Genomic DNA, 26684 nt, shown 5'->3' with positions numbered 1-26684 from the left:
TTTCCCAACCAACTGCTGCTCCTCCTTCCCCAACCAACTGCTGCTCCTCCTTCCCCAACCAACTGCTGCTCCTCCTTTCCCAACCAACTGCTGCTCCTCCTTTCCCTGCTCTTCTGCTCCTCTCTTCAGAGATGCCCCTGCTCAGGTTGGCACTCTTTGCCATGCTGAATCCAGATGAGTTTAGCATGGGTGACTCTTCCATCAGCCTCCTCGTGTCCGCAGCGATGAAGGAGATGGAGAGGGTTATTCTCCCAGAACAGTTGTCTCCAAAGCTTCCTCCTTCGAGTGATTCCATTTGATCAAAGTTAAAGCCAAAATGGGAGGAAGTTTTTAGAGGAGAAAATTAAGCATTTAATCAGGGAGTATTCAACAATGTAAAAATGTCCCTATTTTACCAGTTGCAGCTTAAGATGTTAGACAGGAGCACTGAATTTCACAAGGAGCCATCCCTGGTCGTCTACAAAGGCTGCTCCAAAAGTAATGCCTCCTTTTTTATGGTCTGCAACATCAGAGGCAGAATTGGAGGTACAGCAGGCTGAACCTTGCCACCGTGTCCCATTATGTTTTGTTGCTGTGTGACAGATGGCAGCTGAGGGGCAGGCTGACAGAATGGCATCAGACATGGAAGGGCATATGAAGCAAAAAAGTGCAGTTGAATTCCTCCATGAAGAAAAGATAACACCCATGGAGTACCAACACTAGCTGAACGTTGATGGAGACCAAACAGTGGATGTTAAGACAGTGTGGGGCAGTGGTGGAATAATTGCAAAAATATTAATCAGTAATTTTTCTCTTGCTGCATTCCGAATTGGTGCTTCTTTCAGCTCCTGACACCTTTTGTGTCTGTGAAGATAACCCTGGCCTTTGCAGGTCAGGGGCAGAGATTTCATTCTAAGCCTCAGTTTATCAATTTAAACCAAATATCTGCCCCATTTAAGCTTTTACACACAAATTAGCACGTTAGTGTATTTCACACATACTGCTCGAGTTCCCCTTCTGTCTGCAAGACACTGCAAGTAACTCATGGAGGTGACCTGGACAAATATGCAAGAAAGGAATGTTTAATGCTTGTCTTCCCAAGGACTTGTAAAGCACGGCAGGCGTTTTGTCTTCTGTATTTCTGGAGATCTGAAATGCTTGCTGTCTCTTCCTAGGGTAAGACTTACCTTAGACAGAAACTTTTTAAACAAAAGATCTGTTTTTCTGCTTAACTGAAATAAGGTGGTGGGTTTTCTTGTGGTGTAGGTTATTTTTTTTTCCCTTCTAATTTCTATATTTTTTTTTTTCCATTTCAATTTCTGAAGACTGACGAGAGAACGTCTGCTTTTTCAATGAAATCTTATGCTTATCTTCTGTCTTAGGGGTACATTTGAAGTGTCCTTTCTGTCCACTTGTGACATGGCAGAAAGCTGAGAAACATATTCCTTGCTCCTATTTTGGTTGCCAAAAATGATTTTTTAATGTTGAGTGACACAAACTGGAAATATCGCCAAAGTCCTCTGATGACATTTGCACGAATAGAAGGGGACATTGGAAATGTATTTCCTGTCGGCCCAGAATTTTGTTTAGATTTGAATGAAAATTGTGCCTACCCTCTCAATTAATGGTGATTTTCCTGCTTGTCATTTGTGATAGTCTCCTCATTCTTTGGGAGGCCCAGGGTAAAGAGAGAAGAAAAGATCTGACAGCAGGTGGGAAAAAAGCCACCAAAAATTCCTCCCATAAAGTCTTTCATTGCATTTGTTGAAGTGAATGTTTGTTGAAGAGGGATATTCATACAAACCTAGATTTAAATAACACAGGACAGTGACAAAAAGTGAACCATCTTGGGAAATGACTTTGAATTTCCCGGCTTTTGTCAGGTTTGTCGCTGCCTCATCATTTGCAGGGTTATTTTTTTTTTTGTCTGTGGAATCCTTCTGGCTAGTACACTAAAACTGGGACTGTTCAAAGCATCACATTTTCATCTTAGTACTTATCTCCCTGATCTTAGAGATGAAAACATACCCCATAGTGTGTTAGATGTAAAAGCCATATGTAGGTGATGATATAGATGGTTATTAGGGGAGTTGATATAGTTAGCAACAGAGACATTGTGTCTACTCTTTTTTTTTCCTTCTTTTTCTCTTGTAATTGGCTACGAGTGACTCTAGATTCCCAAGGAGGGACATTTTCTACTACTTCTTCATAAGCTGCCTGCTTATATTTTCTTTGTTTCTTCTTTTCTTTCTTATTCACCTTTTCCTTTTGACTGAAGCTGGGCTGCATCTCTTGTGATCCCTCCCCCCTTAGGGTTTCTCATTAGTGCCTTAAGAAGGCAAAATAGAGCCTTCTGCTAGACTTCCCAACTGTGCTGTGAACGAGGACGCCGGAATATTTTTTTTCCCATTGTGTTTGGAGGCAAAATCTTTATCCACAAATATTAACCAGAAAGTTTTGTTTGGTGTTTTATTGTGCTGATGATGGCCTTTGTCCTTTCTTCTGCAGACCCTGACTGGGCTAGCTTGAATCTGGGAGCCCTCATATGTATCGAATGCTCAGGTATACACCGAAACCTTGGCACACACCTCTCCCGAGTCCGCTCTCTTGACCTGGATGACTGGCCTATAGAGCTCATCAAGGTGATGTCTTCAATTGGGAATGAGCTGGCAAACAGCGTTTGGGAGGAGAGCAGCCAAGGCCATATGAAACCTTCATCAGATTCCACAAGGTATGGTTTCTTTCTCCATGACTGTGGCATGCAGTGGTCGCGCAGCGTGTAATTGTACGGGTGGCAAAGACTGTAAACTGTAAACCGTGAGCCTCAGCGATTAATTCCTTATTTTGGCATCTCAGTCACAGGTGGTAGGACAAGGGGGAATGGTTTTAAACCGAGACAGGGGAGGTTTAGCTTGGATATTAGAAGGAAGTTTTTCACCCAGAGGGTGGTGAGGCACTGGCACAGGTTGCCCAAGGAGGCTGTGGATGCCCCATCCCTGCAGGCATTCAAGGCCAGGCTGGATGTGGCTCTGGGCAGCCTGGGCTGCTGGTTGGTGACATGCACATAGCAGGGGGTTGGAACCAGATGAGCATTGTGCTCCTTTTCAACCCAGGTCATTCTACAATTCACAACATAGACTTAAATTCTTCCTTCAAGTACCCCTTATAGAAATCATTGGGTAAATGTCTTCACTGCAAGTCCAGGAAGAATGTACATCGAATGAGATGCGTGTCAGAACTAGGTGACCCTCATGCTCATTCATGCCTGTGAAGGCTTTCTGAGCAGCTCTCCAGTTTTTTGTACAATTCACTGACTGACAAAACAGTGGGAGTTTTAACCTCCCACTTGGTTATACTTCAATCTAAATTATACTTTCATAAGTTTCTTAGTTTTGTTAAGCCAAGTTCTGGCTCTTGGACTATCAGTTTATGATTAATAATCTGCCTTCAGTAGTTCAGGCTCAGCCAGGGCACCGCCATGCAAATTTGCATCTGGCTGTCAGGTCTTTGGGTTCTCATCACAGCTGTGGTGAAAGTCCTGCTCAGCTGGACTTGCTTACTTTCTTTATGTGATATATACGAAGGCGTAAGTTGATGGGGGAACGCGTGTTTCCTGTGAGAACAATTTTACCTACCAGTCTTAGCTCAGCACGGTGAAAATCTTTCATGATGTATTATCCCACTGAAGTCTGAAGGTTTTTTATGCTTAATTTATCTGATCGCTGTCAAAGAAAGGAAGACTTGCTGATTTTAGTGGATTTGAAGTGTAGGTTCTAATAGTTCTAACTAACATATCGCCTGGGAGACGCAGAGTGACTTCTGGCAGACTGTATTTCAGAGGAAGGGAGGAAGACCTTCTGGACTACCTCACCCAGCTGGGCCAATCTTCACAGTTGTCTTTAGAAGTGTGTTGTAATTGTCTGAGTGTGAGCTCTGGGGCAGCAGCCTGTGTCTGAGCACCGTTCAGTCCCTAGGCAGCAAATGATAGGACAGAGGTTAGGCTCTCAGTGTTTGCTTCCTTCATATAAAAGAAGTCAGAGGGAATTGTATCCCTATTTTGCTTATGTATGGATGGGTTTTGCTTTTTGCCGTGCTGGATCAAGTGAAATTACAACCTGGGAGTTTGTAGCAGTGCCACCTCTTGCTGTGCAGAAGTAGGGTTGTGCTGTTGTCTGCAATAAAGTCAACTGTTTCTTATGGCATTATTTCGTTAGCACTGAAAAATGAATTTGTGGTGCCACCTTTGGTTCGTCTTCGAGAATGAAGCAAAGTACATTAATCAGGCTACTTGGGGGAATGGCTATGCATATAAATGCATTCAAAGAGACCTACACAGACTGCACCCATACGTAAACTGTGTGTCTGCTAACATACACGTGTGCTATTATACAGTAAATACAGTCATTTCATCAGTTAGGTTGAAATGAACTTCTTATTGCCTTTCTGTCATTAGTATTGCTTTCTGCCTCATCCAGAAATACCTTACACTGCTGCACTTAACAAATGTATCCTGCTCCTTACTATTGAGGTGAGCAGAAAATATACATCAAAAAGAAAGGCATGCACTTAATTGGGTATATTTAAATAGCACTGTGTTAGGATTCATCTGTAAATGAAAGACATTATCGTGATACATTGACACCACGTGTGATGAAGATTAAATAACTCAGTTTTTCATATTTGGAGGTGAGTCTTACTTATATAAAATCAACTCTTCTTGCATTTCTTGCTCAGAGCTTATTTTAATTCTTTGTTTCTGAACGACATGTTTATATTTTGCTGTTAAAGTTTGTCAGTGATGTAATTTTTCTTTCTTTCTTTCTGGACTGTTATAGGCACAAAAGATATAAAGATTAATTTTGTATTTCCAATTATGTGTTCAAGTGCATACTTACGTACTGGAAAAGATAGATGATAGAAAAAATAAAGCTAAGATTATGTGAAAATTTGCCCACAGAACAATTTTAATCTTGTTCTCCTCACTCCATCTTTTTCCTGCTGTTCGGAGCAGGACATGAATGATACTTTGCAGAGGAATATCTGAAATTCTGCCTTTTCAAAGCGCGTGCTTCCCTTTGTACTTTACTTTGGTCTTCTATTAGCCTGATAATCCTTCTGCCCAAGACAAGACAAGAAAATAAGGCCAGCATCTCAGACTGCATTCAGCTTTTTCTTTTGCTTTGAGTTTTGCACGAGGATTCCTGTTAGGAGCAGCGAAAATAGATTTTAAGTGGGGTTAGCAAAAAAAGTGATGAGGCAAGAAAGTACCTCAGAAGATCAGTGGATGCCGTCCTGTTTAACGTATTTCATCGTGATGTGGATGATGGGTACCCTCAGACAGCCTGCAGGTGACACCCAAGTGATGCCCCAGAGGGATGTGAGGAGGCTGAGACACGGCCTGGGAGGAACCTTGTGGAGTCCTCTGCTGTGAGGAGAGGTTGAGAGAGCTGAGGCTGCTCAGGCTGAGGGAGAGGAGGCTCGGGGGAGTCCTAGCAATGTCTGTAAGTACCTGAAGGAGAGTGCAGACAGGATGGAGTCAGTGGTGCCCAGTGCCAGGAGCAGAGGCACTGGGCACAAACTGGAGCACAGGAGGTTCCATCTGACCATCAGGCTTGTGTGCAGTGACAGAGCACAGGTACACAAAGGCTGTATGGTCTCTTTGGAGATCTTCAGACCCACCTTGACGTGGTGCTGGGCACCGTGCTCTGGGTATCTCTGCTGGAGCAGGGGTTGGGCCAGAAGGACCCAGAGGTCCCTGCCAGCCTCAGCCCATCTGTCATTCTTTTGTGTGAAAGTAAGCAAGCAGAAATACATCTGGGGAGCTGAGATATTTGGAGAGCCTGAGGATATGTGGAGATCAGGAAGGAAGGGAGCATTCGGCAAAACAACTTCTGATGGGTGAAAGAGCTGATACGTGCTCTTGGGGAGTTGTTCCTACCCACGCTGCTGAGCCGCTGGGTCAGCCAGAGTCTGAGAGCTGCTGTGTGAGGAGGCAGTAACTCAGTGTGTTCCTGCTTTAATGATTTCCCACCAAAGCCCCATCAGACTGGGGAGAGAAGTAATTCTGTTTTCTTCAGAGTTTCTCCTGAACTTGATGGTATCTCTGTTCCCTTCTGCAGCCCCTCATTACATGTCTCTCACGGTACTGCCCTTTTCAGTTGCACTATGTATACTCGTTAATCTAACCTCCATAGTTTTCCACATGCTTGCTCAGACTTTGAGTCAGTGCCTACAAAGTATTGGGAGCACAAGAACCTTCTTAACCTTTCTCCCAACTGATTGAAAGGCCTTAATGCAAAGCATCTGTAAAAGACCTTAAACAAACACAGCCTTCATGTGTTTCTTTATGATAAGCATGTATTTTAGCTCTTCTTTTGTCTGCTGTGCCCCCCCTCCCCACAAAACCACCAGAACTTGTCTGCACAATGATGGACCCTCTGTTAATAGACATTTGTAGAGAGAACCAGGCAATTTAGGGTTTCATTATTTCACATTGTCTCTTTCTATTGGAGATGAAGCCATCAGCACAAATGAACAGGCTTTCAAGGGCAGGGAAGGACTCTTGACTGCTCCACAAATATTGTATCTGTTGGCCTGGCAAGCTCAAGGAGTATTCACAGGTCAGACTGAGGGGAACCCAAAAATATTGATGAGCGTGGTTTCAAAAGCAGCCCTTTCTGCTTGTGAGAAGTCAGCACAGAGTCACTGCAGTGGAATTCCATGTGTTCTTGTTGAGTAGAGGGAAGTGTGAAGGACTACCGAATGACTGACTCTAGGCCACAGCACAATTGAGGCATCTTACCCAGGCAAATGGCATCAGTGTGTATAAAAATTGACCTACGCCAATCTTTGAGTGCAGCTTACTTTATTTTGTACACCCAGAAGTAAGTCCAACCAACAATCAGGCTTGAACCACATCAAACACACCATACTGTCCTTTCCTAGTGTGTTCATATTCACCTAAAACTCTTTCTCTGAGAAAATCATGGGAAACCTGAAAGCGTATTTTGAAGGTCAGAAAGGCTCTCGTGTTGGAATTTATGAATTCAAAGCCTGAAAGTTTTGTAGCAGAAGTCCTGGCTGCCACAACTTTCATCAAGGATATTGGTCAGGTGCATTCTCTAATGTTAACTTGCACCAGATCTCGTAAGAGTCTGAGAGACAGTTTATAAAATAATCAGATCTCTGGGTCATTCACTGCCTCTGAATCAAAAGCAACACCTTGGATTGCATCTAGCATTAAACTGGAAGATAATGAGAGCACAGGTGCAAAAGGATCCCCCAAGGAAGAGGCATAATGTAAAGCAGTAGCATGAGCCAAAGTTCAGATTGCGGGTGTTCGCATGGCTACAGCAAGGAAGGAGGAATTAACATGAGCTCCTGGTGGGTAAGAAAAGTTGGCAAAGCAGCAGAAAAACCTAGCACAGGAGAATATGTGAATGTAGAAGGAAAAGGGGACCAGCTGGCCTGTGAGTGTTGTCCGTGGGCTTCTGATTAGGTCAGCTTTAGAAGGCTGGTAATTGGTTCCAGCAATTACCAGCAGCCCTGAGAACCACCACTCAAACTTTGGGAGCCCTGTGACAAATTGAAGCTGACTGCTGGTGAAGGAGTATTGACTTCCCATTTCTAAACAGGGGGATCATTAGTCAAGAAAAGCATCTTTTAATTACTCACAGGAAGGAAAAAAAAAAAAAAAAGAAAAAAAAGAGATCTTTCAGTATGGATCCTGCAACAACTGCCATTTTTTCAAGTGTATTCAATATTAAATTTATTGTCTTGGACGGGAGGGGGTCAATGAGGAGAGTTAGCCTGTAGTCCTTCCTTCAGTAATGTGGGTTTAATTTGGAGTGAGAAGTCAAATTAGAGTAAATCAATGTTGCAACAATTAACTGAATCCTGGGATGAGAATCAAGATTTTTCCCCTGTAATTGCTATTGATACTATTTAAGCACACTCTTAAAACATTGATCTTGAGTAGTGTGGCACAGGAGTAGTTTGGGCAGCTCAGTGGGGCCGAGATGGAGCTTGCTGCATGGAGGAATGCTGGAGATGATGCGAGGCTCTGAAGATCAGCTTTTGGGCTGTCTTTGCCTTGTTTTGCCTGGGCCTTTTGGACTAGTGTGTAGAACTCCTGCCAGAGTTCTTTAAGTTCTTTACAAGGAGAGTGGTTAGGCCCTGGAACGGGCTGCCCAGGGAGGTTGTGGATGCCCCATCCTTGGACGTGTTTAAGGCCAGGTTGGACGGGGTCCTGGGCAACCTGATCTGAATGTGTATGTTTGGTGGCCCTGCCAGGCAGGGGGGTTGGAACTACATGATCCTTGAGGTCCCTTCCAACCCAGGTGGTTCTGTGATTCTGTGATTCTGTGATTCAGATACTAGCTTTCTTTTGGACATTCCTCATATGCTTTGCTTTCTCTGTATACTGTTCTTGCCCATATGGTTTCTAGATTGCAGTCTCATTGGCGCCATTGGGTTTCTGAAGCGATGGTGGCCTTTTCTAAAGGATATGAGCTGTCACCATCCCTCTGCCCACTCCATGAGGACCTTACCTGCTCCCTGGTCCTCGCCCTCTTTCTCTGAGCTCTCTGTCTCCATCTTCTTGGGAGTGCTGGGTTACACAAGCAGCGAGACTGCCTCCACCCCCATCTGGAAGCTTCTGCCCAGGAGGATAGGGAAGGGGCAGCGTGACATCCAGTGCCATATGCCAGCCATGCTTTTTGTTCTTCTGCTGAAGTGATGCTCAAAATTTGAGTTAGCTCTCTGCAGACTTGGAAGTTGAAGGACTCCCCACAGTTTCAGCATCTTTTTGGGAGTAAGTAGAAAGAAACCTCTGACTCGGTTGTTAGCTGCCCTTGCATCAGGCATGGTTTTAAGCTCTGCTGAGGCAGCCTCATCCAGCACTTCAAATGGAGCTTGGATGTTGTGGTTTGCATTGCAGTCAACTCTACAGCCTGGTTTTTGTATTCTGGTTGATACAGCTCATGCAGTAAAAACAAATACGCTTGAAAACGTAGAGTTTCTGTTTAGTATGGATGTCAGGAGAAGAAAAAAAAATGGAGATGTAAAGATTTCTAGTATTAAAAATCCAAGATATATGTAATGCTTCCATTCCAGAGCTTCCTGCTGTTAAGAAGTGGGCTGGATGGACAATACAACTTCCCAGTCACTGCAGGCTCCTGCCACAGCATCCTTGTGATTTTGTGCAGGTGGTTTGTTTACATAGCAGTTATTGTGTTTATTCTGGTTAACAAAGGTCATAAGAAAACAGAAGGGCTCTTAACACTGTATGGGAAGCCTTGAGCTGGGAGCTGGCGGTGTTAGGAATTGACTTTGACCCTAAGATGTGAGATCCAGTTTGATCCCTCACTCGCTAATGAACAGAATTTAATGGTGTCAGAAAAAACATTATGCAGTTGGACTATATTTAGCAGACTTCTGCAGTTCTAAGCTGAAGTCTGGCTTGCTGTTTCAAGGCTAACGTCCATTATGCCGGTGAGCAACTTCTATGAAAAGAATTAAGCTGTGCTTCCCATTTTTTATTTTTTTTTTTCCTTCCATAAAAATAATTATTCCTTCATTATTTGTACTCGCAGTGAATTTTGATAAAGGGCAAGCACGGAGCTGCTGACTTTGTTAGATCCCTGCTTTGCAGGATACAAGGACTCTTGTAAAGAGCCTCCATTTCGCCTCCCTCCCATTTGGTGCCGCTTTGGCCATGGGGCTGCTGTTGGTCTCCAGTTCCTGGCAGCATTACACAGTAATACCTCTCCACCTATGGCTGCCAGGTCTGGTTCCGTAGCAGTTCTTGGCCTGATGAGGTCAGTGTTTTGTCCCTTTTGAATGCTCCTCTGTGCCTGACACCTTTCCCATTTTAGAGCTGGGGGAAGGGTGTTTTTCAAAAAAAAAAAAAGAAAATTTTATTGTGAAGGGCTGACCAGAACCCATCTGCAGTTGGGTGGCATCTGCTCCCCACATGTCACTTCCCTCATTAACAAGCAATTGAATTAATTAAATGCTACTCAGAACACGCATAACAAGCTACCGGCAGTGTCCAAATTAGCACTGATAATCAAGGATGATTTCCTTTATTATCCTGCTAAGTGGTGTGCAGGCTCTGATCTCCCTGTCTGCCCTCATCTATTTACATACCCCCAGCTTCTGCCTTTAGAAGCTGAGGTTATCTTACCTAGTTAATTTGCCACGATCACCAAGCATGGCGGATTGATATTCCTGCCTCTGCTGAAGCGGCCCCCCCCTCCTCCCCCTTTCCTTCCTCCCCAAGCCTGGTCCTTTGTATCTCAAGCTCACTGATAAATTAAAAGCCACCCCTGTGGTCTCTCAAGTGAGTAATAGAGGCAGAAATTTCATTTTGCAACTGGCTGATTTAATGATCCAAAGGGTAATTAATGGCCTGATTATCTTAATGTTAAATATGTCCGGCAGCAATTACTGTGACCTCCCGCTTGTCAAGGTCCAGGCTATGCTCTTCTTTCAATTAAGTTCTCTGGGGCTTAATGGTATGAATAAACTCCTCTGATTCTATCATTCCGGACTCTGAGATTTAAGCGAGCTAGGGGCTCGTTTGGAGTTTTAATCAGCCCATCTTCTACTTCAGCGATCAGAGTTAACAATTATAACAAGGACAGTTTAACTTTCTCCCCCCTACAACCCAGTCCCCCTTTCTACTTCTTTATACATATATATTTTTCCCTTTATTTTTTTAAGCCCTCGGAGGGGATTTTGTTGGCTGCAGCAGCAGATTTGCTAGGCTAGTCTCTCCCTATATAAATTATCATGTGAATGCTGCTGTTTTTCCATTTGACAGGCTTAATTAATTGGCAGGAGCGCCCAAAAATGACAGTGCCACTAATTGCAACTCAAAGTAAATTTCTGTCATTGCAGCACGCTTGTCAGCGGGCATGCCCCAGTCCTCACCACGGCCAGAGTTTGTTGACGTTTTCCATTTCAGTTTTCACATCTCGTCAGGGAATGTGATCATATGTGATAGCACTAACGGACCAAGATGTGCCTTTGGGTTTTCCAGGCATGCAGTTTGTGTGCAAGAATGACATTTACTGCCAATAAAGTTTAGACAGCTGTGCTTCTGCCGACCAAACAGCTGCTAGGGGACCTGAGATTTTACTTAAGATATTTCAGGAGATCCTATTAACAGGGAATCTCTGGGAAGGAGCGAAAAAAAAACCCACCGACAAGCCCTGAGAGTTGTAACTCACTCCTGTCTTCTTCCTGGTTGAGCTACACTAAATAGCGTGTCTCCCAGTCAGCTGGAGTTATATTAGCCCTGTTTTGGACAGCAGATATTTCATATAGATAATGAGGAAAATGTATAAGTTATTAGTACAACAGTATCACATTTCCAAACACACACACATAAATAAGAAGGCTAAATCACCGCTGCCAGTAAACTGAAGCCTTTCCCCATATTACTGCAGAAATGAACCGATTCTGACATGGTAGATTGCATGCTTTCAGATTAGAGTAATTGTAATTGTTTTAAAATTAAATTTAAAAAAAAAATTGTCACTTACCAGTAGCTTCCAGGAAATGCATATAATAACAATAACTAACCGAGCCAAATGAAATGTCAGCTTGGGTGGTGGCTGTTCGTATTTCACCATTTGGAGGCCTCTGAAGCTAAAATGAAATTCTCAGGAGATGAAGGTTAGTGGTACAGTGTACTTTATTGTCCCTGTAGCTGCTTGGCAGACCTTGCAATCCAGAGTCTGATCCAGCAAAGCACTGGTGCCTATATAGCGGCCTGGGAGATGCCTGGATGATTAAAACTAAAAACAAAGCAGCAGCAAGAAAAAATAACGACCCCAGTTGTCCAAGTTAATGAGCACTTTAGATAAAATGCTCCCTAGTTCACTTTTCTTATGTGCAAATCTGTCTTTGATAAAAACTGGAGCACTTTGCAAACAGAAGCCTGGTTTGCAATCATTATTACAGTCATCGTTCTCTTCGTTGTAAGTTAAACCTGCAAAGGAAATGTTTTTGTGTGTTGGAGCACTTGTTAGAAACTGGAGGTGAAAGAGGCACAATCTGAATTTCAAGGCCAGGTTGGATGGGGCCCTGGGCAGCCTGGTCTGCTATGAAATGTTGAGGTTGGTGGCCCTGCATGCAGCAGGGGGTTGGAGATGCATGGTCCTTGAGGTCCCTTCCAACCCTGGCCATTCTGTGATTCTATGAACAGTGTATGAGATTTCAGGTGAGGTTTCAGGTTCAGACTCAGGTGTCCTCCTCATTCTGTTTACAAGCTGCCTTCTGGAAGGTCTGCCCAAGGATTGCTGGTGTTATCTGAAGTTCTTGGAGAGAAAAGACAAAGAAATTATCATTTTCTGGTTTTGTTTTGTTTTTAATCCTTTTCCCACTTTCTCAGAAGTGGATTTTGGATTAGATTCAAGGCCAGGCTGGATGTGGCTCTGTGCAGCCTGGTCTGCTGGTTGGCAACCCTGCACATAGCAGGGGGTTGGAACTGGATGAGCATTGTGGTCCTTTCAACCCTGGCCATTCTATGATTCTGTGATTATCTATACATCCATTCATTGTTTTTCCTTTTAAAAATATCTTTGAAGAGGACAGGGGAAATCAATAAGCTACAGCCGTTATTTGGCTGCCTGTGAGTTAAGATAACAAGATACTGAGTGTTCTGATGATACAAAAATGAAGATCTGAATGAAAATCAAGTGTTGAGACCAAGTCGTGTTAATATTGCACTGATGAAGAGGTCGTAGCTTCCAAAAGCAGAACGCATCTTCTCACGTGGCAGAGAGTTAGACCAAAAATATTTTGCTCTGAAACCCTTGTGAATTCCATAATTTCTAGGCAGCAGTGGTTTCATGACATTGTGTCTCTGTTAAAGAGAGATGAGGAAGCTGCAGTGATGCCCTCAGCTCAAGGGTTAAGTACCATACCATTACATATCCCAGAGTTCCCAATAGCTGTCCCAAGTAATTTGGTTAGCATGTTAGTAGAAACATTTGCACTGGCAAAGCATTTGGGAACCTTGGTCATAGCTCACAACAAACCATGCTGAGAAAGGCTGTGTGCATCCTGCCTCCTGAGGGATTAATATGGAGAGTTCTGTTTTAAACATATCGAGGCACAGGAAAATGTGATAGAGGAATTAAATGTAGTGTGTAAAGCATTGGGCAGCCTTAGCAAGGAGATCCTTGCCCTCGCTGTCTTTAATAATAGCTATCTAATCAATTGTTTCCAAAAGGAAAATCATTTACCACTTGCATTGCTTTCTAAATTCAGACATTTGTAGGTCTTACAAACACGAGGTTGTTTCCACGTGCAACTCAACTTGGTTGCTGTGTCTAACATAAAAGAGAAGTTACTCTGAAGCCAGTTTATTTCTGATTGAAGCTCCGTTCAAACACAGTGGCTTTTTACTCTTAAAGGAAAGGGATAAATATAATCAGTTGTGGCTAAACACACGGGGCAGGCTGTCCCTGGTTGAGCTGAGCACATCACAATTGGTCCTCACATTGTCTCTCTCTTGGGCTTAACACAGTATTACCAGGAGCTCGGGTACATTGCCAGAAACTATCCTAAAGCAAATCCTAAAGCTTTCAATAGTGTTCACTGTTGCTGGTGGAAGTGATGTTAATTCAGCTTCCTGCGTGGCTTTTGGCCATTTCTGCTTTCGTAGGTTGTTTGGCTAGTAGCTAGCTTTGTTTGAGCTCGTGGTGTAGCAAAGAAAAGAGCAGGCCTAAAAACAGCAGTGGTGATGCTGAGCAGTACTTTAAAAAAGGCAGTGCCTTGCCGTGCTACTGGGGGCTGTGCTGGCCGGTGACACTAGGTACAGAAGCAGCAGCATGCCTTTGCTTTGGTCGTGGCTACAGAACCTGCAGGGCTCCATAACAGTAACTGTGACCAACTTTCTCTCTTTTGTGATTTTTTTCCTTTTTTTGCCTTTGTTTAAGACTGAGCTTTGTTTCTGGCTCTGCAGGAAGCTGGTAGCCTATGGCAAGGGACTGGGGAGATAAGACTTCAGTAAGATAACTAAATGAAAAGGGCAGCAGTGAAAAGATGGTGCTGGCTTTTGACTGGACTGAAACTTGATATACACATCAGCCCAAATGCAGTTTCCCCACGGTTCTAAAATAGGCATTTGTCAGAGGCAGAGCTCTCACTGCTGCATCTCAGATGTGCGGGTGCTGAAGGGGAGTCAGCAGTGAACCCCTGAAAAAGAGAAGTGACCAGGAGAACTGAGACCACCATCACTCGAGCTTTAAAGTAATTAAATAGCAGACTCGAATGTGTTGAGGTGAACACAGGTGACGAATTGGAGCCTTTAGAGAATCGGAATTACAGTGGAATGAGATGCCTGGCTGTGCCTATTAACTAGATTGTGCAGACAGTGCAAAGTCCTGTAGCTGAGGCATTTTTGTGCGAGTCTGCAGAGATGTACAGTAGTGAGAAGAAGCCATCTCTAATGATTGGTAACCCTCAAAAGGTACGGACGGGTTGTGCTTCAAAAAATCTTCATGCTGAACAAATGATTGGCCTAGAAATCTGCCAGCTAACTTTTCTTTTTCTGCAAAAAAAGATTTAAATTTCTTTCTGGTCTCATCCAGGTCAGAATTTCTAAGTGGCAGTTTTGTTGTGTTTTCACTTCACTGCAACACCAGCCGAACTCGGGGACCTGTGGTGCATGCACAATTAAATCACAGCCTCCATTAGCACTTGCAAGGCTGCTCCACGAGTTCAAATAATCTACAGGTAGGCTGCTGCCTTAATGGGAGTGGCCAGTGATTTCCAGTGAAATCTGTGCTAGATGTCAGGTTTTCTGACTGTGGAGACAGATAGACCATGACCTGCCAAATGCTGATGAGCTGTGGTGGCTTTAAGAGCTGTCCACGTTGTAGTCAAAACTGGGCCCTTTTTAGACCTTTCCTTCTGTAGTGTATTGCAAGACTTCTGTTGGATTATAGCATAGCTGGATCTTTCTATGATGGCTTTCTTATTAAAACAGACACCCAACGGCAGTAGGATTTTGCAGGCAGGATATAGATTTTTCTCCTTGAAGTCAAACTGTAAAATATTGCTTAGTTTACATGTTAAAGAACCTTGTTAAGAAAGAAACAAGAAAGGAAGGGAAGAAAGAAGGAAAACAAAAACGAGAACTGCCTGTAGTTTCAAATGTTAATGGAGTAGGATCTGTGTAGAAACAACTTGCTTTATGCTTGTAAGAGTTCACCAACCTCTTTGCTGGGTTTATTGCCCTAGGGCAAATTAATTAAAGTCAATGGAGAATTTAAAAATGGGGAAGGGGAACAAAGCAAGGGGGGACATTTCTTAATTATGTTACAGAATTTTTCTCTAATTCTTGGCCTTCCCTTAGTTAAGCACCTGCCTGTGGCATCCCAAACAGATCAGCACCAGGGCCCTTATGGCAGCATGCAGCTGGCACACAGGGTTGCTGGTGATGCAGCGAGGCATATTTGGAGGCTAGATAAACTGAGCCGTGTAAGGATCCTTTTAAATGCAAAGTACCCCTTTGGTATGGCTGAGTACAGTTCTGTTACCAACTCCTCTACCTGCCTTTTGAAATATCACCCTCTAAAAATACATCTGCCGCAGGCATTTCTACTGCTGAAATGAAACATGGGATAACGTGTGATTTAAATGTACCTCACATGCCTAAAAAACAGTTCATCTCCAATGGATTGTGGTTTTATACAAGCGTTCCCTCAGAAGCACACTGGGCTTAGGGATGTGAAGGATGAGCAAAGGAAACTCTCAAATAAATGGGAGAAGAGTTTGATCTCAGAAGTGACTCCTCTAAAAAAGTTTTGGGACTCGAGAAATTAAGAGGTACTTTAAAATTGTCCAAGGCTGATGTGTTAGCATCATGCATTTGTATGAAGCCAGGCAGCTCAGTGGATACCAAAAGATGTTAAAATGCAAAATATGAGCTGCCGCTGTGTGAATTTGACCATAAGCTTCAGAAGGGATGTTCTAATAGTATAAGGAAATGACCAAAACAGAAAATGACCAAACATCTCATGTGATATTAAGTGAAAAAGTAAGTGCATGGGACATCCCGAAGGGAGTTGGTTGGGTTTGTATTTTTGACAGCCAAGAGGTAATAGATCATTTCACAGTCATGGTGGGACATAGAGGAATCAGCCTATGGGGAAAGCTTTCGGGATAAAGCAAAAAAGATCACCGACAGCCAAAGAAATAGGTGTGTAATGAAAAAGAAGCTGGTCTTCTTATCCCCCAGGTCTGAGACAATATCTAAAGCAACAGAGCTTCTGGTAGTGCCAGAAAGGAAAATAAAGCATCGTAGGTCGCAATCTCATAGCAAAAGGCAGGACTGCTAAGTCAGAAATCAGCCAAAGCCTACTGTGAATTTAGGAGTGAGGAGGGGAGTAGGAAGCAGCGCCTGGCTCCTGCGCGAGGAGAGTGGTTGAGTCTCAAGTTAATCAGGAGAACAATTTGTCAAGCAGTATTTAATGGACTGCTTCTAAGTGTGTATGTGGGCAGGGTAGCTTGTAAATTTGAATGTGCCTTTTTTTCTTTGACAGCAATCAATAAATGTGCTATTTATTAATGTATTTTGAGAGGTCTTCTCAGACTTTTATGGTTGTTCTGCGCTGTCTCAGATCAGTCAAAAAGAAATGAGAGAGCAGAGCAGGATTTTTGTGTTTATAATCAATATTGCACTTTTCTTTGCTTTTCATGCAAATAGGGGAATTGTAATGCGTTCTGCATTGGTGCATTTATTACCTCTTCCTGTAAGGGAGCAGACTTGGTGAGGAAGTTTTCCACCCAATATGGTATGTTGAATTATGCAGCCTGGCCCAAGCCTGGCAGTCATCTCTCATTTGGACTGACAGCTCCACTGCTTAGATAAACACAGAACAACAACGACAAAAAAGGAAAATATTTTCTGGAATATGCCATTTCTGTCCAGAAGTACATTTGGTAACAGTTCACAAAGCTTGTAAATTAAACTTGGCTCATGTGTCGGGTTTGTGCCTCTCAGGCATCAGTAAAAAGGTGAGCTTCCTTTTAGCCAGAGCTACGTCAGCAGTGAAAGCTAAGAATCACAGCATGATAGGGGGGTTGAGATCAGTGCATGATGTGACCAGGGCCTTCTAAAATGAAAGGGAAGTTCAGAGAAGAGCTGTAAGGAAGGTTTCAAGTCTTCAGTGAGTAGTTTTGGGAGGAGATGCTGAAGGGGGCAGTGAAATGATTGTGAAGGGTTGTAGAAATTCAAGAACATTGGGAGGTGGAAAATAGGTTCTTGTGGTCCAAGGCAGCGCTCGTAAGAGGACAGGGTGAAAGTGGGAAGGAATGTTGAGGCTGGTTATGGGGCGAATTGTTCTGCCAGCAAGCTCTCTTGAACTGTGCATTTATCTCCCAGGGTACAGCAATAAATCTCGTCGGTATTAAACACAAGGCAAGGGGCTGGATGATCGAGAAAGCCTTTTGCTTTCTGGATTCACTGAATCTCTTAAGCAGTCAGCAGCTGTAGGTGCTGAATTTTTAGATTTCTCTCTGTTTTATGTTGAGTCCACCGCCACACCAGAAGACTACAGAAATCAGCTCTTGGCTGAAATAGAGAACCTAATTCCAGTGCTCTTTCCTCCGTATCCCCTGCTCCCCTTTTGCATCCGCTGGATGTCCATTTCTGTAAGTTTTCCCTTCAGAACAAACCTATCATTTTTCACCACAGGATATTTACAGCTTCAATCAGTGCCAAATTCAATTGGCTTCTGATCTCATCGCTGGAAGTTATAGATGCAGATATTATTTGCACTGCGGTTAATTATGGAGCAATCAAACTTTGGCTTTTCCACTGTAATTTCCTCTGCCAGCTAATTTAATTAATCACCCCCAGCTCAGCTCTTCCAGCTGCGACTGGCAGGGTCATTAATTAGACATGTGGTGGTAGCTCATAGACCAGTTCCTGTTAAGGGGCCGCTGCCCACTTGATCTCTAAGGGAGCGATAGCATTTTCTAAGCATCCAGGCAGGATTAGAGGTAGCTGCCACGCTATTGTATTCCTCAGAAGCAAAAACGATTCCCAAAAAATGTACTGCAAGCAAACAGCATGATTGCTGTGACTGCTGGCACTTAGCACACCAGGCGTGCTTCGGTGAGGCAGGAGCACCATCAGATCACCGCTAAGCTGCAGTATTTAGAGTCTGATTCCTGATTCTGTAGCTCACACAAGCTGCTTTCTTAGCTTGTTTTTTAGTGCTGAGTAAATGCAGATTCCCACTGCACACACATTGTGGGATGGGGTCTGCCAGCCAGATCTGGAATTTCTCAGTCGTCCATCCTTTCTGGCCTGATCCATGAGCTAAAAATTAAAAAAAAAGCTCAGAAAGTGGCCAGGCATCCTTCTGACTCCTTCTGAGAGCTGAATGGCTTTTGTCAGATGGAAAATCATAAAATCATGGAATCATAGAATGGCCTGAGTTGAAAAGGCCCACCAATGCTCATCTAGTTTCAAGCCCCCTGCTGTGTGCAGGGTCGCCAACCAGCAGACCAGGCTGCCCAGAGCCACATCCAGCCTGAGCATGCATTCTCAACATCAAATCACATCCGTAATAGTAATGTAATGTAATAGAAATGTTTTCGTTTTGGGTTTGTTTGTTTGTTTGTTTGTTTCACTATAAAACCTGTATGAAATAACCAGCTAGGTCAATCATACTGTTTGATCTCATAAAAATCAGCATTTGGGATGGATTGGGCATTTGTTTGTAGAGAAGAAACTTTTATCATACACAAAATAGTTTGGTTACACCCTGCTTAAGAATCTCACCCAGGATATTAACACTAGAGAGCAGGTGATTTGGGATGTGTGATGGCCTAACCTAATAGCCCTTAAAAGTCTATTTATTTGTGGAGGAAGACCTTAGTCATCATTCTTGCCTTGGTCTGACTTGGTACTCAGCAGTAACAAACCCTGCCACTGGGTTCTGCTCTCCATCCCAAATACCAAAGCAACATCGAAAGCTGTTGTGTTCTCCACTTGAAATTCAGTTGTAAGCGTACCCAGGATCTTCTGTATTCTTCCTCAGAGTACCAGCAAAGTGTGTTCCCATCACACCACATACAAGAGCCAGAGAGTTGTAGTACAGGTTGGTTTTGAACCTGTTGCAAAGCTGTCATTTCTAATCAGTGCATCTGTCTGCTAGAGGTGGATTGCTGGTGGATTAGTTGGAGTCTTCCCTGCTTCTTTTCAGAATAGACAAACTCCACTTGAGACAACTGTTTTAATCTCGGGTCACAAGGTCTCCCTTCAGATTCTTCTGTCCAAAATGTCCGACAACTCCACCTGGTAACAGTAAACTGAAATTAAATTATTTATAAAAAAAAAGTTCTTACTATGGAACTGTGCCTTTCTGTAATGGCAAAACATTGCTGTGAACTTGTGTGAGCTTCCTTTTCTAAGGGAAGAGAAGGTGTTCTGATGCAACCCTTCCTTCGAATGCATCATACTCTGCACTACTCTTCTTCTTTGTATCTGTCAGAAGATTCCTGTAGCCTGAACTGTTTGGGGAAGATGCTTTCAGCACAGAGTCCCTCCCTTACACACAGTCAGAGCGATCTCTAGGAATTTTCACAGAGATGCAGTTCAGCAAATGTTTGAGAGTGAAGGGATCACATTTGCTTTTACCATCACTGGTACACAAGAACAATTGTTGACACTGTACTGCCATCAAAGCCCTGACTAGGAAAGATTTGTAGTTGATAAGAAAGCAGCCTGTCTCTTGACAGAGGCTCTATACCTTTCCTTGGAGCAGAAGTTAGACATCAGAGTGTACCAACCTGAGTAGGTAGGTAAGCGCTCTCTTTTTTGGAAAACCTTTCTCAGCTTGAAGCTGGTAGTCTCATAGCTGGAAACGATGCCGCTGGAAGGAGCAGAGCCCACACAGATGTTGGTGCTGCAGTTCTTACTGGATGTCCACAAAGTCATGCATCAGAAATTCTCCACTTGTTCAGAGGGAGGGCAGGCAGCATGTTGCAGAATTATACTTTCTTTGACTTGAGCTGATAAATACCATCAATTACAGTGTCTCATCAAAAACAGAGGTGTAGCAATGAAACGATCTGGTGCTATAGACCCTAAATTACTAGAAGAATTGGCCAAGATGTACCCTTGTTGGTTCATCCTGACAAATTCCAAAAACTAGGTGACAGATTGTTTCAAAACAGGCATATCACAAAATACAAGTAACTTACATCTTCATCTGTAAAATGTACAGCTAATTAATTTACATGCTAAAAGCGGAACAACTGCAAGAGTTAACTGAAGATAATCTGCTATGAAGACTTGAATCTCGAATGGTCTTTGCTGGAGAAAGGCAGTACCTGAAATTCCTAAAATAACCTTCAGTGTTCTTCTATAGGGAAGCTGGCAAATGAGTTTGTTTTTGCTCTGCGAAAATCAGAGTTAAATTTGGTTTGATCAGCAGATTGCAATCACCCTGTGCTTCTTCACCTACTCATCTCACTTGGTTTTGTTTTATTTGAGCAGTAAATATCCTAAATCTTCTCAGAGCTATTGCGTGTCTTCTGCGGAGACTCATCATAGTCCTGCCAGGCATTCATCAAGGCTTCCAATGAACCACTGCATTAAGTATTCCTCTGCTCCTTATCAATCAAAACAGTTTACTTCTAACTTTACTTTTTCTTCCTGAAGTAATCAAAATCTGATATTCTGCAGATTGCAGAAAATTGTCACTCCCATATTTTGCGCTAATCCATCACACGAAACAGCTGTAATTTGGGCATCAGAAGAGCATTAAATTTTTAAACAAGCAAGAGACAGTCAATGAGAGAGTCCATTAACCGCTCCAGATGACAGGGCAGAAGAATGTTTGGATCGCAGGTATTTGGGGAATTGCAGTGCAGACATTACAGAGCAATGGGGCATCTACGTTCTGCAACAGGCAAAATGTTTTCTGTGTGTTTTCATGAGTTTGCTGAAGTATTCAAAAGAGTACATAAGCAAACAGCATCGCCTGAATTGTCCTTAGCTCGAGCTGCGTTACCAAGCTCATTCAGCAATTTGTGGCCATTGTAGACATGTATGTAAGGTGTTCCACAAGTTCTGGAGAAGTGCTGGGTGACTTAAATGATGAAAATCAGTGAGGAGATTTTCTCACCGATGCTTCTTCACCGCTCAGCCTGAGGGCATCTGCAGTGTTGTTCTCTAAAATGGCAGTTGCAATGGGTCTGCAGGAAGGTTCTCTACGGAGAGGCTGTGGATGTGGAATTTCTGGTACCTTTGACCAAGGGCAGAGCACACCACCCACAGATCTCCTTGCTGGAGGAATGATGGTCTTCTAATCAGTATTAGGATCTTGTGACCTGGCAAAGTAGACGTTCTGTAGCACTGCATCTAGGATATGAGCTGTGTGTACTCGCTGTCCTCAGTTCTTCTGTCCTACCCTATTTGACTCAAGTTGCGTATTAAACTAGTTTCCCCTTCTAGTAGTAATTAAGTGCATACCATTTTTCTTCACTCGGCACTGTAAACTAAGCTCTTCCTTTCCGAGGGGAATAAATACTGGGTACAACCAACTGCGTTCTGCAGCACGAGGGTATTTTTCACCTATCCAGGGGCACCTCTTATCATCAAAACAAAAAAGACCTATTGTAATTAGAGCGTAAGCCTTCTTTTAAAAGGGTGACTGGCAAGAGGAAATTATAAAGACTTGAGACAGTAATTATCAGCCACTGAAACAGCAAATCAAGCTGTCTATACCAATATCCCAAAGCAACACACCGCAGAAGCCATGGAGAGAGGTTAGATTAGAGCCGCCTGGGTGCGAGCTGTCTGAGCAGCGGAAGGTGCTGATTGTAGTTGTCAGTTTGCTGCTGCTATAAGCTCTCCTGTTATAAATATACCCCAGCCTCTGTCATCTGAAAAGGATCCTTAAACCTTTCTTTTCTCCCCTTCCACTGCTTAAAAACCACAGCGGCTGACAGTCCAAATGTTTGAAATAATTGGATTCTGCATTCTAATTCATCTGTAAAGTATTCGTTGATTAAATTAGCCTAATAGGTATTATTTCTTACATGACTGCATAATTTCATCCTGATTGGATCACTATGGCACTAACGAGTCCTCCCGTTTTCTATTGACTCGAGAGTCACAGAAAGCTGCAGATAACTATCATCGTGTTTCCGTTTTTCCCTTTACCAGGCTAGAAGTTAAAGTGATGTGTACTAAAGGGCACATAGCTAACGCTCAGGTACAGTTGCACAGTGTATTACGGCCTTCAGGACCAGCATTAGAATGAAAGAATATCGGTTTATATAATCTGGAGCCCTCTTTTATTTACTCAGTGGGTTGTTCTGAAGCAGAAAGATTAACTGACCATTTAAATTCCTTTGGGGGAGGGGACAGTATGGGAATATTTTTAAATAAAATACATTTTATTATCTCATCAAAGCAGACGTACACGTTGCAAATGAGCCTCATAAGGAATGCACACATCCAGGGAAACGAAAATGCTTTTATCTCCTATTAGTAAGATTTTCTTTGGGCTGCAATTTGAGTGTAACCAAGGGAAAGAGAAGGGGACTGCAAAATTCTCTTCCGTTTCATGCAAACCGAGAGCAGATCTTTGTTCTGTTGGGTGGCAGCGTGCACCAAGAGCCTCGGAGCCCCGAAGGTCATGGCAGCAGTGCAGCCCAGCGCCGGGCCCGAGCCTGCCGCCAACTCACAGAAGGGGTTAATGTTAATTCCTGCCCTGACCCAGGGCTGCTAACAGCCAGTAGGTTTTGTTTTGTATCGCGCCGGTGAACTGAGCAGTCAGGAAAAAAAAGTTTTTGGCAAGCCCTGGGCCTGCCCAGGACAGAAGAGGTGGGTCGGCTGGGGAAACTGTTTGCATGAGGAAAAAGGGAAACAATGGCCGCTCAGCAGGAGCAGAAGGGAGACCCGCTCCCACTGAATAGCTCCCCGAAAAACCCTGCTCAAAAGGAAGAGGGCCCGCTGGTGTTTGGGAATCCAATAAATTGTTTCAGGAAGTGAAAGTCTGTCCAGGCTAATGGAGCCGTGATTGACAGGTGGTTCTCATTACGGTGCCCATCAGGGGACAGAGTGAATTCCAGTGTTATTTAAGAGGCTAAGGAGAAATAAGATGCAGGTGACAGCCCAAGGCTGAGGCGTCTTGCACCGCTGTTCTTAAGGTTGCTTTTTCTGTGAAAGGTCTACAGAATGTAAAGCGAGCCGAGGGCGAGAGTTTGGCAAACAGCAGTCAGTCTCTGCAACTGAAACCCAGCTCCCCAGGTGCACGTGAGAGGAAGCAGGGAGATGGTCTGCTTCCAGGACTGAATATTGCTTTGGTGCATTTCTTGTGTCAGAGTTAGCTTTCCTCAGCAGTAGGATGGGGTGTTCTGTCTGTTGAGCAGGCAGAGTGCAGCAGCCACGTACCGGTGCTCTTGGGCATCCCAGTGCAGGGTGAGGAGGATGGAGCAAGTGGAAGCTATCACTCCTCTTGTTGCTCTTGGCATGAGCTAGGACCCTTCTCCTGAGCCACACGGGGATATTGCATCAGTGCTCAGCACCAAAATGACCACAGTCACTACTTTTATCTCCTCCTGGTGCTCTTACTGTGGCAGCTGACAAGAGCAAATCACAAAGCATTTAGCTCAATCAGAACAAATTTGATCAACTGCTGGCACAAATGCAAAATACTTTTGAAGAGGCCACCTAGGGTTGGGTCAGATTTCTGAAGTGTGCTTCTCTGAGGTCTGAGCCTAGCTTGAGAAGGAAGGAGTTACCAAAAGAAAAATGCATCGCTGGTGATTCAGGTTGCCTCACGTCCCTAACTGATAGGCATCTTTGTGCTGCAAAGCTGAAACCAAGTCTATTTCCATCCTTATTCAGCTTGCTTTGCAAAGCATCCAAACCACACCGTTACTTGCGCAGGCTGTAGCCACCAAGTGTGTATCTGTATGCTGCAACCAGAGTTTTAAGGTAGATCTGTATGTACTCTGAGCGTGTAAAACCATGCAGATCACCTTTTTTTTCCCTCTGCTTCTGTATTTTTCCTTTTTCTGTCCATGTTGGCCAGATAAACAGAACCGGGAGTCTTCGCACTTGTGGATGTCGTGGGGTGGGAAGCTGAGAGATCTGCTCTGAGTCACCGTATTGATAGAATATTGCATGGTGCATGGTCAGATACAAGGATGTAATTTAACCAACAGATTCACGGATGGCTTGTGAATGACGGTGAAACTCCCGAGTATGACGCGTGTAATAAATCTGGTTCGACACAGAATTAATGTGGTATTCAGAATGATTATTTACCATTTGAAGTTCAGACGTGACTGTGTGCAAGAAGTAAATAGCTGTGCACAGGGCACTGGGGAAGGACGCTTGGAGGGGAGAAGAAAAATACCTTCTTGCGTTGTTTCACAAGTGCATTCCTCAGTAATACTAATGAGAATTGCACTCTAAATGCAGGATTGATTTGTGATGAGATCAGCTCTAAAGAGTACATTTGTGGAGTGATAACCTGATTGGTGGCACTGCCTCTTGAATGGCTGAAGGGGTCTAATTGGCATATAACGCACTATAAATTTATTAGCAGGTTCTGCTTTCTCATTGGCAGACCTTCTCCTGCTAACCACCAGGAAATTACCAATTTTCAGGAGGTAGTCACTCAAGTCGCACTGTGTCGGGGTTTTAAAAAGAAACCTCCATCGATACCATTATAAATCCTGGCTTAGAGCTTGTAGTTCAAAAGCCAGCTGAAAATTGGTCGCTTCTGTAGAGGACGACTTGACCAGAGCAGAGAGCCGTGTGTTTACTATTCAACTTTTTATCCTCCTTCAGTCATTCCTCCTTCCCACCCCCTTGTTGCAAATCCAAGTTGCACGAAGACCATTAGGAGAGGACTAATCAGTTTGGCAGCCCTTGGGCTGCAGCTGCCACAAACTGGCGTACACGCTTCATAGAAATTACAGTGTTTTGGCAGTTCACATTCAGGGCTTTGATGTACTTATTGATACATGCAGCCCTGGGGCACATCAGGCAGAGGAGGACATACCCACATTGGGGATTTTTCAGGAGCATAATAGAAATATTCAGGAGTCAATGTAATTGTTTCAGTTACTCTGCTTTTAAGAGGCACATTGGAGCCACAAATTAGAAAATAATATTCACGTGTCTTCTAATTGGTAACAGATACAGGATATTTTATCTTTTTAAAATAATTTCCAAATGTGTCCTGAAGAGGGATTGCAAGGAAATGGCTGAAAGAGAGAGGGCACGTACAGGCACAGCACTTTGGCAGGCAGCAAAGAGGCTTTCATTTTGGCACATTGCTTTTAATTCCTGCACCTTGAAGTGGAATTGCTGTCACTTTTGGCAGACATCTCCTATGCATATTTTCTTTGCTGTTGGGTTTTATCTGGGTTTCCCTTTGTTAAGCACTAACCATATGGCTGGTAAATCATAAAAGCCAAAAGGTTTGCGAGAGATTAATAGAAGTAGGTGTGCAATTAGAAATGCTTCAGCAGTACTTGAGCACTCAAGTATCTTCTGAAAGCTGAGCCCATTTCAAGTCTCTCCTCTTTGGACACCTTGGTGTTGTGTAACCCTTCTGGCAGCTTTGTCCACTGGTGATATTCTAACTCAGTAGAAGGTGTGTTTGTCTTTTGTTTTGTTTCCCCGCTCCCTTTGGCATCATTGTGACAGGAATGGCATTTCATCCCTTAAAAAAAAATTAAACCATCAAAAACAAACAAAGAAACAAAAAAAGAGCTTTGTGATTTCACCAAATTGCAGAACCACAGGGGTTGGAAGGGACCTCAAGAGATCATTGAGTCCAACCCCCTGCCAAAGCTTGTACCCTACAGTAGGTCACACAGTTAGGTGTCCAGATGGGTCATGAGTGCCTCCATAGAAGAAGACTCCACCACATCTCTGGGCATCTTCTTCTAGTGCTCCATCACCCTTACCATAAAGAAGCTCTTCCACATATGGGTTCGGCACTTTCATTTCTTAGGTGCAAAGGAAACCTCAAGGATTTCTGTGAATGCTAAGGGCTGGTGATCAGCAAGAGTTAAGAGGAGGCCAAGGCAGCTGATGAACTAATGATTAGAGGTAGTGCAGAAGAATGGGCAAAGATGTATTGCAGAGGAAGAAAAAGCTCTGGGATACTTTAGAAATGCTGACGTGGAGAATTTGGGAGGTAATTACAAGAGGAAGCAGAAGGGAGACCTCCAAGTGAGTAGGGAAGATTTGGACAGCTGGCAGGGCCCTGTGGTGTCTCAAGAACATGGGTCAAGGAAAATGCCCTCCAGGATGGTTGGGTGCAGGTTCTTCCCAACCTTTAGCTGCAAACATGCCACCCTTCCATCGCTGACTTGCACTGAAAGAGCGCTTGTTTTTATTTGCTTGCTGTTCCCAATGTGTTTTTCTTCGCAGTCTATGTTCAAGTACAGTGTTTATTACTTGTATTTTCTCTTTTATGTCTTATATAAATTTGGTGTAGTGTTTTGTGGGGGTTTTTTCCCAAATTCTCCAAAAAGTGTCTTCTTACTGCTTCTGCTGAATTAAGATAATACTAAAACCCCCTCAAAGGGTTTTTGTTTTGTAAATCAAACTATAATGTTGCTTGGGAGTTACTGGCAACAAAGGATCAAAACTGTCAAGAAAATTTTTGAATGTCTCTGAGAAGTACTGTATTTAG

The 26684-nt window shown here is 43.5% G+C and overlaps 1 protein-coding gene across 7 annotated transcripts in view; it reads left to right on the top strand.

Moving 5' to 3' along the window:
• The window catches only part of AGAP1 (ArfGAP with GTPase domain, ankyrin repeat and PH domain 1), a 287855-nt gene that overhangs the window by 246295 nt on the left and 14876 nt on the right, over window positions 1-26684 (top strand). For all 7 annotated transcript variants that reach the window (XM_042874292.1, XM_042874293.1, XM_042874289.1 and 4 more), the window contains one exon: window positions 2488-2710. In XM_042874292.1, the coding sequence (XP_042730226.1) occupies window positions 2488-2710 (223 nt within the window). The remainder of the gene's footprint in view (window positions 1-2487; window positions 2711-26684) is intronic.

The sequence above is a fragment of the Lagopus leucura genome, unplaced genomic scaffold (assembly GCF_019238085.1).
Source record: "Lagopus leucura isolate 7727_CA_CO unplaced genomic scaffold, USGS_WTPT01 Super-Scaffold_100012, whole genome shotgun sequence".
NCBI lineage: Eukaryota > Metazoa > Chordata > Aves > Galliformes > Phasianidae > Lagopus > Lagopus leucura.
The sequence above is the reverse complement of the archived record's forward strand: the minus strand, read 5'-3'. Positions and strand labels throughout refer to the sequence as shown.